General features: G+C 42.0%; 1 protein-coding gene and 1 pseudogene across 5 annotated transcripts in view; both read right to left on the minus strand.

Moving 5' to 3' along the window:
• Dmxl2 (Dmx-like 2) overlaps window positions 1-14,576 on the minus strand; it is a 166,598-nt gene that overhangs the window by 15,348 nt on the left and 136,674 nt on the right. For all 5 annotated transcript variants that reach the window (XM_063265469.1, XM_008766360.4, XM_008766358.4 and 2 more), the window contains exons 29-33: window positions 8,119-8,297; window positions 5,099-5,229; window positions 4,150-4,235; window positions 3,585-3,786; window positions 2,615-2,732 (exon numbers count right to left, since the gene is read on the minus strand). In XM_063265469.1, the coding sequence (XP_063121539.1) occupies window positions 2,615-2,732; window positions 3,585-3,786; window positions 4,150-4,235; window positions 5,099-5,229; window positions 8,119-8,297 (716 nt within the window). The remainder of the gene's footprint in view (window positions 1-2,614; window positions 2,733-3,584; window positions 3,787-4,149; window positions 4,236-5,098; window positions 5,230-8,118; window positions 8,298-14,576) is intronic.
• Ptbp1-ps2 (polypyrimidine tract binding protein 1, pseudogene 2) lies at window positions 8,305-14,574 on the minus strand (annotated as a pseudogene).

Below are 14,576 nucleotides of genomic sequence, written 5' to 3' on the forward strand. Positions count from 1 at the left end.
AGTTTTTGTCTTTTAGTTCTTTAATTTTTACACGTGTGTGTGTGTGTGTGTGTGTGTGTGTGTGTGTGTGTGTGTGTGACAATGGAAACCAGAAAGAGTGTGAGATCCCTGGTGCTGGCGGTACAGATGGTTGTGAACTTCCAGACATAGGAGCTAGGAATGGAACTCAAGTCCTCTGAAGGAACAGCAAGTGCTCTTAACTGCTGAGCTCTCTCTAAGGTTTTTGGTAGAGCTTTTCTGTTTGTTTGCTTGTTTGGTCCCTGCCGTGTGTGTGTGTGTGTGTGTGTGTGTGTGTGTGTGTGTGTGTGTGTGTGTGTGTGTGTGTTAAGGGTTTTACTAATCAACTTATCAAATTTGCTGATAACCAAAATCCCACCCCAAACCCACAAAGATAAAGCACAGTGTTGAAGATTGTATTTCTGAGACAAATGGTTAGTTTTTATCTTGTTTTAAATATTTTCCAAAATTCTTTTCTTAAAACATTTCAACAGATTTGTACTTCTTGATACAGTAGCCACTAACCATGTAGCTACTCAAAATTACACAAAATTGGAAGCTCAGTCATATGGGCTACATTTCAGGGCTCAGTCACATGTGATTGGTGATATTCTATAGGGTGGCACAAAGAGAGAGACTACACAATACTAGAGATGAGAGTCACTTCATTCAATATACAAAAATCAAAAGGGAAACCAACAAAAGTTCTCTTATTCCAACTCTAAGTTATATCATACTCCTACAGCAAGTTAGGGAGTGCCTGCTCTCTCTGCCCTACTGTATGTAGTCTTTATAGGATCCCTGTTGGAACCCACAGCTTGGACTGCTGACTCCAAGACCACAAAGCCTGCAGAATATGGTAGGGGGCCAAGGATCTGTATGCTACAAACCTTACTAAGAATTAAAATACAGTTTTTATAACTATAAGTTTTATGATTTAAAGAACTAAACATTCAGGAAATGTAGCCCTTCCAAGATTTGGCTTTTGTGAGTAACTCATAATTGAGCAATCATCTTTCATTTTACAGCCATTTCTCAGATTCCCACACTGTAGAGAAGCAACAACAGTCACCACTAGGAAAAGGTGAGCAGTGTACCTCTTGAGTTCCCTAACAAATACTGTATCAGTAATTTCAGCACCATTAGAGGTTCACTGGAACTCGAAGGATTCACTACATCTCCTTCTTTCTATCCTTAAACACACAGATAAAACACAAAGCTGTTCTTAAGGACTGGCCATAGGTACCTGTACTGGCTGGGTTTGTATATCAACTTAACACATGCTGGAGTTATCACAGAGAAAGGAGCATCCCTTTAAGACATGCCTCCTTGAGATCCAGCTATAAAGCATTTTCTCAATTAGTGATCAAGGAGAGAGGGTCTCTTGTGGGTGGTGCCATCCCTGGGCAGCAAGCCAGTAACATCTCTCCAAGGCCTCTACATCAGCTCCTGCCCTGTGTGAGTTCCAGTCCTGACTTCCTTTGGTGATGAACTGCAATGTGGAAGTGTAAGCTGAATAAACCCTTTCCTCCCCAACTTGCTTCTTGGTCACGATGTTTGTGCAGGAATAGAACTCCCAACTAAGACAGTACCATACAGGTGCACAGACAATGACTGAACAAGAATGAGGGTTGTAGCTGCTGCTGCCCTGGGCATGGGAAAAGGCTCAGCAGTTCTACACTTGACCTTGGGAAGTTGCCTCATATAGATGGTCCCTCTCCATTTCCACCTTTCTAGGTGAACTACAATTCATTTTTCTCCTCTCAGACTGTGCTTGCCAAGCCATTAACTGTCTGAAACTGTTCTGCATGTTCTGCAGTCTGCCCATTGCCTCACTGAAGTGCTGAATAAAATGTCTTCTAAGGAAAAGATCTCTTGCCAGCACTTAAAGCCCTGATTCTTAACTCACACATGCAATGCTAACACTGGCTTCTAAGTCAGCATGCAAGACTAAACCTGTGCCTCAATTCTTTAGTCTCCATCCTTTATCTTGCTTTTAGTATTTCTGTAGTTTATTCTTTTGAATTTTTCTTAAATTTGTTGTTTAAACACTGCTCACTGATGATGGAGGGATGGCTCAGCAGTCAGAAGCTCACACTGCTGTGGCAGGAGACGCAAGTTCCCTCCCCAGCACCCACGTCAGAAGGTTGAGAACCACCTTAATTTCATTTCCTGGGGATCAGAAAACCTCTTCAATTATAAGCAAAAAATAAAAACAAAACCAAACCTGTTGATTTACAAATTAAAGGTAAATTACAGGCTTAAAGGGCTATGTTGTAATTTACATTACATATTTAGAGGATCAGATCATGTCATATGGTAGGTTCCTGAAACCACTTACTGCAAAGTTACTATAGGTGACTGTCTGACAGGGGACAGTCTGTACAGAGATTACCAAGTGTCACCTGAACATGCAATTTACCGTGGACCTACACTGCTTCATTGCCATGAATTAGAAATATGAAGTTTCATAAAAGCTCTCCACAGCTTAATGGCTACTACTCAGATGTGTAAAACATAACATAGAAGAAGTCCTATCCAAAATAAAATTTCAAAATAAGTCAAATACTAAAATTCAGTATGTTAAGACTGAGGAAAATTACAACAGAAATAATACCTCACTCTGCTTTCTCTTCTTAGTGAAAATGTATCTAATAAATGTCTCTTGAAGAACTTCCTGTTTGACAAGGAAATGCCAGAGTCGTTTGACTGGAAGTGCAGATGAGTCTCGGGACCTATGAAATGAGGGTTGGCAAACCAATCAGCTCATAGTAAACACAGCGTTTATAGACACTTGCTTTAAATGCTCCAAATTCATTCAAAGAACACAGCTGTCAGCACACAAACTTATGATTTATTTCACTCTTAATTTTAGCTTTCCTGAAAATAACTGCTGGGCCTAGTAATCAATTTTCCAATGACACTAAATGAACTGGGGGAGATATATATCAACTTATTCGTTATTTTCTTTTTAAATTACACTTTAGGCATTCCAGATAGTAAAAGCATATTTGATGGATATAAAGAAAATGACAGTATTTCCAATTACTTAAGGCTGTCAGCTTGGTCCTTCAAGCTTGTGAACACTATTCCTAAACATAGCTGGTTCCTTCAAAACAAAACAAGCAGCCACATGCTTACTCCAATTTTAACATTATGCATCGTGTATCTCAAGATAGCACATACTGACCCATGAAAATCACTTCTATGTTTTTGTTTACTAGTTAAAAACAACTTTTTATTGCTGTGCAGATTTTATTTATTTTTTGAAAGCATGCTAATCATCAAAGGGCTGAGTTAGGCAGGTAGTGTTATCAAAGTAACAATAAAACCTTCATTTCTCCTTTATTAAATTATCCACAAAAACCAGTAACAATGATTGCATATGTACAATGCTATTAAATCTCCCCCAAGAGTAAAAAACATAGGCAAAAATAAAGGACTATTTCCCTAATTATGAATGTAATTGATAATCTAGTTAATAATAAATGTAAGACTATTCTGAAGGCTACTGCCATACTCTGTCAAACTGTTTCCTAAAAAAGTTAGACCAATATATTATCATCAGGATTCTAAGAAGCACTTACTTGAATGGAGTATTTTCAGGCTCTAACATTGCTTTATTTCGGAGAATAGCTGGTCCAGCTCCCACTGAGAGGTCAGTTGGGTATGTGTTGACATAGTTAGGGGGCGGACCTTCAAAGTGATCCATTTTCTCCTGCAGAATCTGCTCCCAGTTCTCCAAGTTTTTAATGACAGCGATTCCTAGTGGTGATGTCACAGGGAGCTCTAGAGAGTAAGAAAATCAAGTCACTACACGCCTGCAGAGTCTAAACTCTTAGAGCCAGACTTCTAAAATAATGTTCTTAATCTTAGTCTTAATACTTTCAACGAAATGGAAGACACTAAAACGAGCAGAGAGAAGATGTGCAGCTTTCCTGTTCTAGACTCACATTCTTCCCGTCTGCTCGGCAAGCCTGTAGTGCTTTATCAAAGCCAAAGCACAGATGGGAGCAGGTAATAGAGAAGATGTTCTAAAATACCTAATGCAGCATTTAAAAATACTAAATGGCCTTCTACAAAGATTTTGAACATTAACTTGATAGCAATTGATCATCTTTAACAACACTGACTTTCAAATCCCAAACTCACCAGAGAACTCCAGCCCAGCAATAGGAAAAAAGTTCTTGATATTGTGAAGTGCCAGCTTAACCATCGTCAAATGCAGAAGAGCCCAGCTGTTTGGGAAAAGAAAAAACAAACAAACAACAAAAACACACTTATCAACCTAGAAAGAGAATCATGGGAAAAGAGTAGTCACGCCCCCTACCCACTGTGGGGCCCAGCTCAGAAAAGCTGCCTATGACTTTTATTACACAAAAGTGAATCTTTTGACAGATGGATCTCTTGAGTTCAAAGACACCCTGGTTTATATAGAGAGTTCCAGGACAGCCAAGGCTATGCAGAGACCCTGTCTAAAAAGAAAAAAATGGAAGGAAGGAAACTTTAATAATATATCACATTTAGAATATATAAAAATTATCTAGTAGAAAAATATTTCTCATACTGTCACATAGAATCTAAAAAGCATATCATAATCATTTATTGATGTGTTAAGTTCCAAAAGCATAAGTTACATTTTTTTCTTCAATAAACTGCTAGTTTTATAATTTTTATGGAAGCTAGTCTAGAAACTTACCTGAAAGGTAAAAAATTCCTAACTTGAAAATATATCACGTTTTACAGATTCATGGTAATATTAAAACAAACAAACAACCCTGAGAGGCAGCATGGTGGCAAATGCCTTTAATACCAGCACTTGGGAGGCAAAGGTATGTGGAGTTTGAAACCAGCCTAATCTATATAGCAAGTTCTAGGCCAGCCAGGAATACACAGTAAAACACTGTCTCTGTTTTTAATTTTGATTTGTTTGTTTGTTTTATAGACCAAGCTGACCTACAGTGAACAGAGCATTTCTTGCCCACCTCTGCTGGAATTAAATGTGTGAGTTCCTCATCCAACCACAAAGAGTTCTAACTAACACTATGTTGTTGTTGTTGTTCCTGAAAAAGAAGGCCAAAGAGGGTGGGGGCTCATTTACCTATAAGAATTAGGATCTTGATGCTCCTGAATTTGTGTGTCTGAAAAAAAGGCATCGTCTTCTTCATCGTCACTGTGAACACTCTCATCAGAATCGTATATGACACCGCTGTCAGACAGAGGGAGAAACGGCTGCAACAAGAGACAAAGCCGTTGATAAAGGTATAATGTGATAACATACTAAATACAGACTTTATACAGTACACATTTAAAACATATTTTAAACATTACTAAATTATTTAAACATACAGTTTTATTCTGATTTAAAATGGAATATAGTAAATTGTGTCCATCTGAGCAACTTTCTTTTGCAGGTTCTAGATGTACAAAAGTCAAGATTACCAAAGGACAGTTGTCTTAGATTCAATACAAGAACTATATAAAGAAAGCTGAAGTCTGCCTCTCACTCTATTCTAAAGACCAGACTCTATTCTTAAAACCTACAAAAGAGTAAAGAGCTATACTTTTTCCTGTTTTGTCTTCTCCTGTGTCTCTTTCCGCTACAGGCAGGTCAGAGCCCAAGTATGCTTTGTCTTGTATTCTGGGCTTCCTAATTCTCTCTCCAGAGTCCCTGCTTCCCTGTGGCAGACAAACAGCCACACGTTTGGCCTCCATGCTCACCTCAAACAGTGCCTCTCTCTATCTCCCATGTACAAGCAGCTAGCAAGAGCTGTAGCTTGTCTGTCCTGGGGTTTTCCTTCTATAAGCACTACCAAAATTGTCCTTTGCCTGCCTTTTGAGTCTGCTCATAAAGGTTTAAGACTAAGAAGCCCGAGAGGGTACCCTGATAACCTTCCCCCATAACATGCAGTTGCTCACTCACAATAAGTGGAACACTACAAAATTTCTAATAGAATGTGGCAACCATGAAGGGATTCCAAAGCAGTTTCTGAGGACAGAAGATGTGACCAAACTCCAGGCCTTTAGAAACCATCTGGTGGATATTTCCTGTGACTGCGCCTGCAGCCACCCCAATGGCTATCAAAGGCCTGCAAGTGAGATTTGTGTGATCTAGCTGAGAGACAGAGAGCCCAAAGAATGGATTCGCCTGTGAACTTAGCAAAAGACATTGTAAAATGTCCTTTGTTCTGTATCTTCCTGGTTTTCTAATAGGTCTTATAATGTTAAGCTACTCTATTAACTTACGCCTGTTCCTGGAAGGATAGAATCATTCCTTCTGTTTGAAGGGCTCTAATGTCATCACTTCTCTCTGACTCCTCTCTTGTTCTATTTCTCTATCACACCTCTACCCAGGCACCAGTCAAGGACTTCCTTTCCTCCCTATACCTGGTAGTTATAAAAAAAATGGAGCACTTTGGCAACCCTTGGATAGGTGTCACTGAAGAAGTGTCCCAATTGCCATATCCTATGACCCACTCAGCTGGAAACAAACCACACAGTCTATGTAAGACCCTCCTCCAACACCCCACCAAAGACAGACTAAGACACAGCAGCTAATTGAGATGTCGTAATCCTATGTTGGATCCTAACTTGCAGACTCAACTATATGAAAACATTAACATAGAAAGGAAAGGCACTGCTCAGAGTACGGCCACTCTTCCAGAGGACTGGGCCTGACTCCCGGCTGCTACACAGCATCTCACAACTACCTGCGATGCCATCTCCAGTACACCCAACACCTTTTCCCGCTTCCTTGGACACTACATTACACTACACTGGTGTGGTACACAGGCGTACACGCAGACAAAACACCTAAACACATAATTTTTCAATTTTTAAAAAAAGCTGGGCGAGTGGGTGCACACCTTTTTAAAAAATCTGCTCTTTTGCTGTTTGTTTTTTAAGGACAGCACAGGGTGACCTCAAACTGCTATCCCTGGGACCAGTGCTAGGATTACAGATGTGCCACCAAATCTAGCTTTACAATACTTTAAATGTATTTATTTAACGTGGGAGCATGCATGTGAGTGGGTAGACAACATTTATGAGGGGCAGGAGTGCTGAGGCAAGGTCAATGCCAGCCTACACAAGGCTACAGCAGGACCCGGCCTCCCAAACCACTCAGTACTTAGGAATGAAATCTCGTGAGGTCTGCACGTGCTTCAGCCCCTCAACTGTAAATAAAGGTAAAATGAAATGATCATCCACTGAGTTGACAATTTTTGAAACTAGATGGTAGAGAAGAATTTAGAAATTATTTTTCCTCTTATATGTGCTTGAAGTTTTCCATAACAGAAAAAAATTAATGATAACTGTATGTTTTGTTTTGTTTTTGAGAACGGGTCTCTCTGTGCATCTCTGACTGACCTAGAAGTGGCTACATAAAAGACCAGGCTGATCTCAAGCTCACAGGCATCTGCCTGCCTCTGCCTCTGGAGTGTTGGTATCAAAGAAGTGTACCACACCCGGCTGGCTCTATGTTTTTGAAGTTATAGTAATTCTTTGCCTTACAGTGTTAATCCTAAAAGCAAAACATAAAACTACATGTAACAATTCTATACATATTTTAAATAATAATCCTACTCTTCTTAACACAAGCTGGTCTCAAATTTATAACTTTCCTGCCTCTACTTTTTGCGTTGTTTTTTTTTTTTTTTCTTTTTTTTTTTTTTTTTTCTTTTTCGGAGCTGGGGACCAAACCCAGGGCCTTGCGCTTGCTAGGCAAGCGCTCTACCACTGAGCCAAATCCCCAACCCCCTGTTGTTTGAGTTTTTTTTTTTTTTTTTTCTGCCTCTACTTTTTGAGTGCTCCACTTTTCCTGGTTTATTTTTTCTTAATATATTTTCACACTTCTTAATTTTTTGACTTTATATTAGTCATAAGAAAACATTTTAATATGAAATAAGTCTGGTTTATACCTAAGTCCCAGAGGACTTTAATTTCTCATCTATTATCATTTGATAATCACTAAATTTTCTAGGTCTACTCAGTTTGTGGATTTGAAGATTAAATGTCTAAAGTGCGGTGACTGGATCAAAAGCCGTTCCGTCATTCGGATGTAACACACACAAAAGTCAATCAAGCAGATGCATTTAAGCCTGCATGCATCACACCCCTTACCTTTGCAACGAAGTAATCCCACATACTAAGTTCTGGAGGAATAAATTTTTCCTTGTAAGATGGTCTTTCTGCAGGCACTGGGGGTGGGGTAGCATCTTTTACAGGCCTCCCGGGTACCAGCATTCTCATGTTAAACCTCCTTCGGTGTTTATCTATGTCTTCAGAAGCAACAGGAGGCGCTAAATGAGATGTAAGGTCGCATTAGTGTTTTTACTTCACCTTTCTTGTGACTCTCCTCTTTGTTCTAGACGGAGTCTTTACACAGGACTTCTAGCCATTCCTGGTTACTGTGTGTTAGTCAATGCTCCACAGCAAGAGACATGGGAAGAAGCAGGTGGGCATCATCCCATGAAGTTACTTAACCAGACTGTGGGTGGAAGTAATTCCTATAAGACTAATTAAGAAGAGCTGAGGAGATGGCTTACCAGTTAATAGCACTTACCACAGAACCAACAAAATTTGATTCCCAAAACCAATTTCAGGCAGCTCACAAAGTCCAGCTCCTGGGGAATGTGACATCCACTACTAGATTCTAAAGGCACCTGCAGGCATGTGTGCAGGCATGTGCACACGCACGCACACACACACACACACACACACACACACACACACACACACTTATCCCTAAAGATACACTAAAGAAATGGTACAATGGTACACTCTGTATTTACAAGAGTAAAACTGTAAGACTGAGTGACTTTTTCAGACTATGGTTCCAGAGCCGGGTGTAGTGAAGAACACCATTAGTTTCAGCATTTGGGAGGAGAGGCAGTTGGATCTCTAAGTTTGAAGCCAGCACTCAGAGGCAGGTAGATCTGAGTTCAAGGCTAGCCTGGTCTTCAATGAGTTCCAGGATAGCCAGAGTTACATAGTGAGACCCTGTCTCAAACAAACAAAACAAAACAAAGCTCCTGATTCTGTGTACAATGCAGGGTATACATAATGTCTTTTAAATAGGCAGAAGCACATCGTTGGAGAGATGGCTCAGTGGTTAAGAGCACTGACTGTTCTTCCAGAGGTCCTGAGTTCAATTCCCAGCAACCACATGGTGGCTCACAACCATCTGTAATGGGATCTGATGCCCTCTTCTGGTATACATGAAGAAATTGACAGTGTACATGTAACATAAATAAATAAATCCTTAAAAATAAATGGCAGAAGCACAACAGGAAAGAAAAAAGGCAACCAGAACAAGTGGCCAAAGGAGTCTGTGTAAGTGAGGGGTAAAGCGCTGTCCTCCATCATGGGAGTGGTAAAAAGACCAGGACCAGTCTGTGGGCCTGAAGCTGGGCAGTTCTCTTTAAAGCATCTTAAGTTAGTCCCACGTGAGGAATCCTTTGTTTGGTCCATTAAGAGGGGTGTAGAAGATGGCATGAGAAAGGTATGAACTAGTATGGTGAATGGTAAAATCCAGAGGCAGGATTATACCTAAAGAGATACATAAAGAAATATCAAAATAATTTAAGAGCTAGTTGAATACGAAAGAGCCACAAACAGAACAAATCCAATGGCAATGTTCTCAAAGTTCATCCAGAGCATGACCAACTTTCAACTGCTTATACTATTTTTTAAATCTTTTAAAATTAAGTCAAAATTTATGAGATTAAAAACTGTGTAAAGCTCAGTGGTGTTTACTGCATTTAAAATGATGTGCAATAACCACTTCAACCCATTCAAATGCATTACAAGTGGACCCTTCTGTCTCTGTCAATCTGTCTGTTCTAGCTATGTCACATGAGCAGATCAGTAACACATACACTGTATGCCTAGCTTTTTGGTCTTTGTTTTGTTTTGTTTTGGCAAAGGTTATAAAACTGCTTTAATGGAAATTCCACACTCCCCAAAAGACACCATCTGGGATGGGGTAGATGTGGCCAGGCCTGGCCCCGGGACAATACTGAGCCTGTAGTCGCTACCACATCTGTCACCATCAAAAATGCTGCACTGCCTCAGTCCCACAGGTATAAAATCATAAATATTTACATTCTTCCAAGTCTTTCACAGAACTGAGGTGCAGAGAACACCTCCCATAGAAACAGGCTAGGATGGAGGTAGGCGTCCAGGGGGGAAAGTAAGGCCTAGAGGTCAGCCCCTCAACTAGGCATAGTCAAAAGTGGGCAGAAAACAAAACTTTGGTCCAAAACTTGAAGGTAGAAACCCACAAGTCTCAGAGCTTCTTCTCCAGCCCTGGCCTGGGCCCACCTGATCACTGGAGGGAAGGAGTGCAGGGGATGCAGACGCTTAGAGTAAATACAGACAATTATATCACTGCTATACAGAGTTACTTAAAAACTCTATCTCTTGCATATGAACGGAAAAGATTCGGGAATTTGGCCAAGTGGAAAGATTGCTAGGCACAGGTGTCTGTCACCACACGGAATAGGAAGGTCACATGAGGCTCAGCAGCTGAGGGACCTGGGCCTTCTGGGCTGACCAGGGACATGGAAGAATCACGTCACCTGATTCTAAGGGTGTAGAGGAGTGGCCCCAGCTCTTATACAGCACTGGGAGCCTAGGTATAGGCCACCTGCCTCACCTGCAGGTCTAGAGACAACTGGTGGCCTTAGAGGGTGTGTGTGCAGCCATGAGGCATGTTGGTTTTGTAAGGCACAGAAAGCAGTGCGGTCAGGTCACCACTGTGGCCTCAGGCCTGGGACTGGACCTCTGTGGCCCAAGCCATTTACTGCCACAGCAAAGTGGGCTAGGTTTGATTTAAAAAAAAAAAAAGTTAAACTGATCTTTATTTGAAAAAATAAAATCTCTGGTCTGTAAGGTCACTTCGGCTGCTTTTTAAAGTGGCTTTTCTGGAATGGTGAAAGCTGTCTCAGGCCCACAGGCACCTAGATAGTGGACCTGGAAAAGGACCCTCGCAGGTGGTGGTTCTTGCCCAGGTCATGGTTGTGCAGTTCAACCAGCACCTGCGCTGCCTCCTCCACAGAGCCCATCTGGATTGGTGCCATCTTACGGTCCTTCTGGAAGAATCTGAAGCCTTTGACCACACTACTACTGCTAGAGAAGAGGCTCTTGAGGTCATCCTCTGACAGAGGGCAGGTTGTTGGAGAGGTGCAGGGTAGCTGAGGGTGGAAAGATGTTCTGGAAGTTCGTTCTTGGAGCCTGGTTTCTTGAAGCAGTGCAGTGGTGGGCTGCCATAGTCCCTGGTCAGTCCCTGGCCCTCCCAGCCCTCACAAGGCAACTGCACACCCTGACGCGTTGACAGTGTGATGAGCACTGACTTCCCATGCAGCTTGTGCCCATTCAGGTGGCTCATGACCAGCTGGGCCTGGCTGCCATCTGCCATCTGCACAAATGCATTCTCCTTCTTATTGAACAGAATCTTTACCCACTGCACATCACTGTAGACACTAAAGAGAATAAAGAGGCTTCAGGGTGTGACCTTCTTAGGGTTCTGATTGATAACCAAAAGGATGGAATTCCCAGGCCCTGCCAGCCCTGGGATGGCAATGCAGCCAGCTGCAGTAGCAGAAGGTATGGCTAGGACCACCAGGGCTCCATGGACATTAGGGACAGAGAAGCCTGCAGCCTAAGGGATGGCAAAGGTGGGAGGAAACCCAGCTCCTGCATACGGAGAGGCTGACATTATGCCGGGCACACCCAAGGCTACTGCCATGGTCTGGTCCAGTGAAGGCTGGCTGTCTCCAGAGGGCAGGGTAGGTCGAGTGTAATCTCTGCTCTTGTCACTGTTGCATTTGATGTTGAGACTGCTGAGCTTAGAGAAGTCAATGTGCAGTGTGCAGCAGGCATTGTAGATGTTCTGGCCATCCAGGGACATCCTGGCATGCTGGCGCTCACAGGATCAGCATACAACAGCAGTGCCTGGAACTGGTTGTTCTTGGTGAACGTGATGATCTTCAGGACTGTGCCAATCTTAGAGAAGATCTGGTGCAGCACATCCAGGGTCACTGGGTAGAAAAGGTTCTCCACAGTGGTCCTGAGCACTGGGCTCGGGCTTGCCTTTGCCATTCTTGCATTCACCACAGCAGCCAAGGCTGCCAAGGCCAGGTTTCCAGACTGTACAGAGTTCACAGCCTGCAGGGCTGCCTGGGCATGTGCCTGGTTGGGCGAGCTGTCGGTTTTGAACTCCTTGTGGTTGGAGAACTGGATGTAGATGGGCTGTCCAGGAAGCAATGATGCCACCAATGTATAATAGTTAACCACAGTACTGGCAGTCTCCTCTGTGTGCATCTCTATCAAGGCCTGGTTCTTCCCTTCAGCATAAGGAAGTTGGTAACTTTCCCAAAGGGCAGCCCCAGAGAGATGACTTTGCCCTCAGTGACATCACTAGGTGGTTTGTGGATGTGGACGACTCTGGAAGGAACTCCCGTGCTCCTGTTGTCACCTTTGAACTTCTTGCTATTGTTTCCATTGGCTGCTGAGGCCAAGCTGCTCGTGATGAAGGGGCCATTGCTGACACACATGGAGAAGAGCTCATCAGATCTCTGCTCTTGTACTGACTGCTATGTCTGTGATGATGACATCCATGGCACACAGAGGTGACCCTTGGGGATGGAGTGCAGCAAGCATATGCCTAGTTTTTGGACCTAACAGTTTCAAGGTTCATGCATACTGCAGCATGTATTACTACTTCGCTCTGTTTTAGGGTGATTTCTCACTCGACTGGATGTGAACATCACACTATTCGTGTAGTTCTTCATTTAGAAATGTGTATTAGATATACCAGTGGGTTTCACTGTGACATTTTCATGACATTTTCAGACATGGATACAATGTACAGTGATCAATTCACCCTCCATTCCTGTCCTTGTCCCCCTCCACTCTGATGATGTCACTCTGATGATGTCACTCTGATGATGTCACTCTGATGATGTCACTCTGATGATGTCACTCTGATGATGTCACTCTGATGATGTCACTCTGAGATGTTCTTCCTCTTTCTGACCAGATCTCTTCTGCTCTCATGCTTACTCTTTTGAGAAGATCTCACTATGTATCCATGACTGGCCTGGAGCTTACTGTACAGACCAAACTGGCCTCGGAAGCATAGATTTGCCTGCCTCTGACTCCCAACTGTTGAGATGAGAGGCGTGATTCACCACACCTGGCTTCATGTCTTTCTGTTTATATGTTTTGTGCAACCCAACGAGTTTAATTAGGGCTTCTTGCATTGAGCATGGGTTATTACCCACTTATGCTTGATGGTGACCTACCATTATCTTATAAAAGCATCCTTTCTCTCCTTTTAATCTATGGCATAGTGGATTCTCCACAATGTAGCTAAAATGGCTCTTTAGAAAACCTGAGATTTTCATTACTTAAAACCCTCCATCATTTTCTCTTTCCTTAGAGCATCAGCTAAAGTCTGTGATCCACAAAACTCTAAATGGCCTTGTCCCCAGTTATTCCTCTAACCTCCTCTTGAACACCACTCCTCCTATTTGTGATAACTCTGGTGGCTTCCTAAAGAAGAAATTCAGTCTTCCCTTTGCTAATTGTTCCTTCCGTCTGCCTAGAGTGCTCAACTATGGACCTCTGTATGGTGGGATCACAGACCTCCCTAGAGATCTGCAGAATACCAGCTCGTCAAAAGCACACAGCCTAACTGAACTGGCCCATCCCCACTCCTCGCCCCCCTCTCTCTCCTGCTCCTGTTTCTCTTGTTCTTCCCACACCATCAAAGAATAGAACATTGCCTGGCAGACATAGCGGCTGAGTGAGTGCACACTTTCTCAAATGTTCTAACCAGGGATGAGTTAATGAACAGACAGCATTACCACTTACAGAGAAGGAAGGGATGTAGCTCAGCAGGAAAACACTTGCTTGATATGCACAAAGCATAGCGTTTGGTCCTCAGCACTGAAGGAAATATTTTAAAACTTTAAACTGTAAAATGTATTTTAATTAGGTCAGGCTAAAGGAGAGCAGAAGCAACAGAATTGGTGAGATCACATTACTGTGCCTTACCCTGGAAGCTTGTTTGCCTCAATCATTGAGGACAAAGGTAGACAGGTGTCCTCTAAACTCTTTGTGTCACTTAGCCCTTGTCTGAATACTACCAGTCATTTCTATTCTTGCCCATAAAGAGGACGGACACACACACACACCTGGAATTTGTAACCCCGTATGTATGAAACAGCTATCATTCACATTACTGAATAAGCTTAATCTAAGGCCAACTACAATGTCAATTTTGGGAACTTTCTCAAATTCTTAATGACTTCATTTTATCTACAATACCCCCTTATACTGTTACTTTTTCTATTTATTTTTTTTATTCTTTTCAAACATGTCCTGATTTGCCAACCTCAAAAATATTACCTCTATAAAAAGAAAAGTAAAAAATTCTAGTTTTATTCTAATGTGTTTAGCTGTTTATTATCCTAAAAAGAATTATTATATTCTTAAGATAAATAGCTAAACCATTATAAATCTTATTCTAACATTTGGGAGTTATTACATTTATACACAGTATTTGTATCATC

The sequence above is a fragment of the Rattus norvegicus genome, chromosome 8 (genome assembly GCF_036323735.1).
Source record: "Rattus norvegicus strain BN/NHsdMcwi chromosome 8, GRCr8, whole genome shotgun sequence".
Lineage (NCBI taxonomy): Eukaryota > Metazoa > Chordata > Mammalia > Rodentia > Muridae > Rattus > Rattus norvegicus.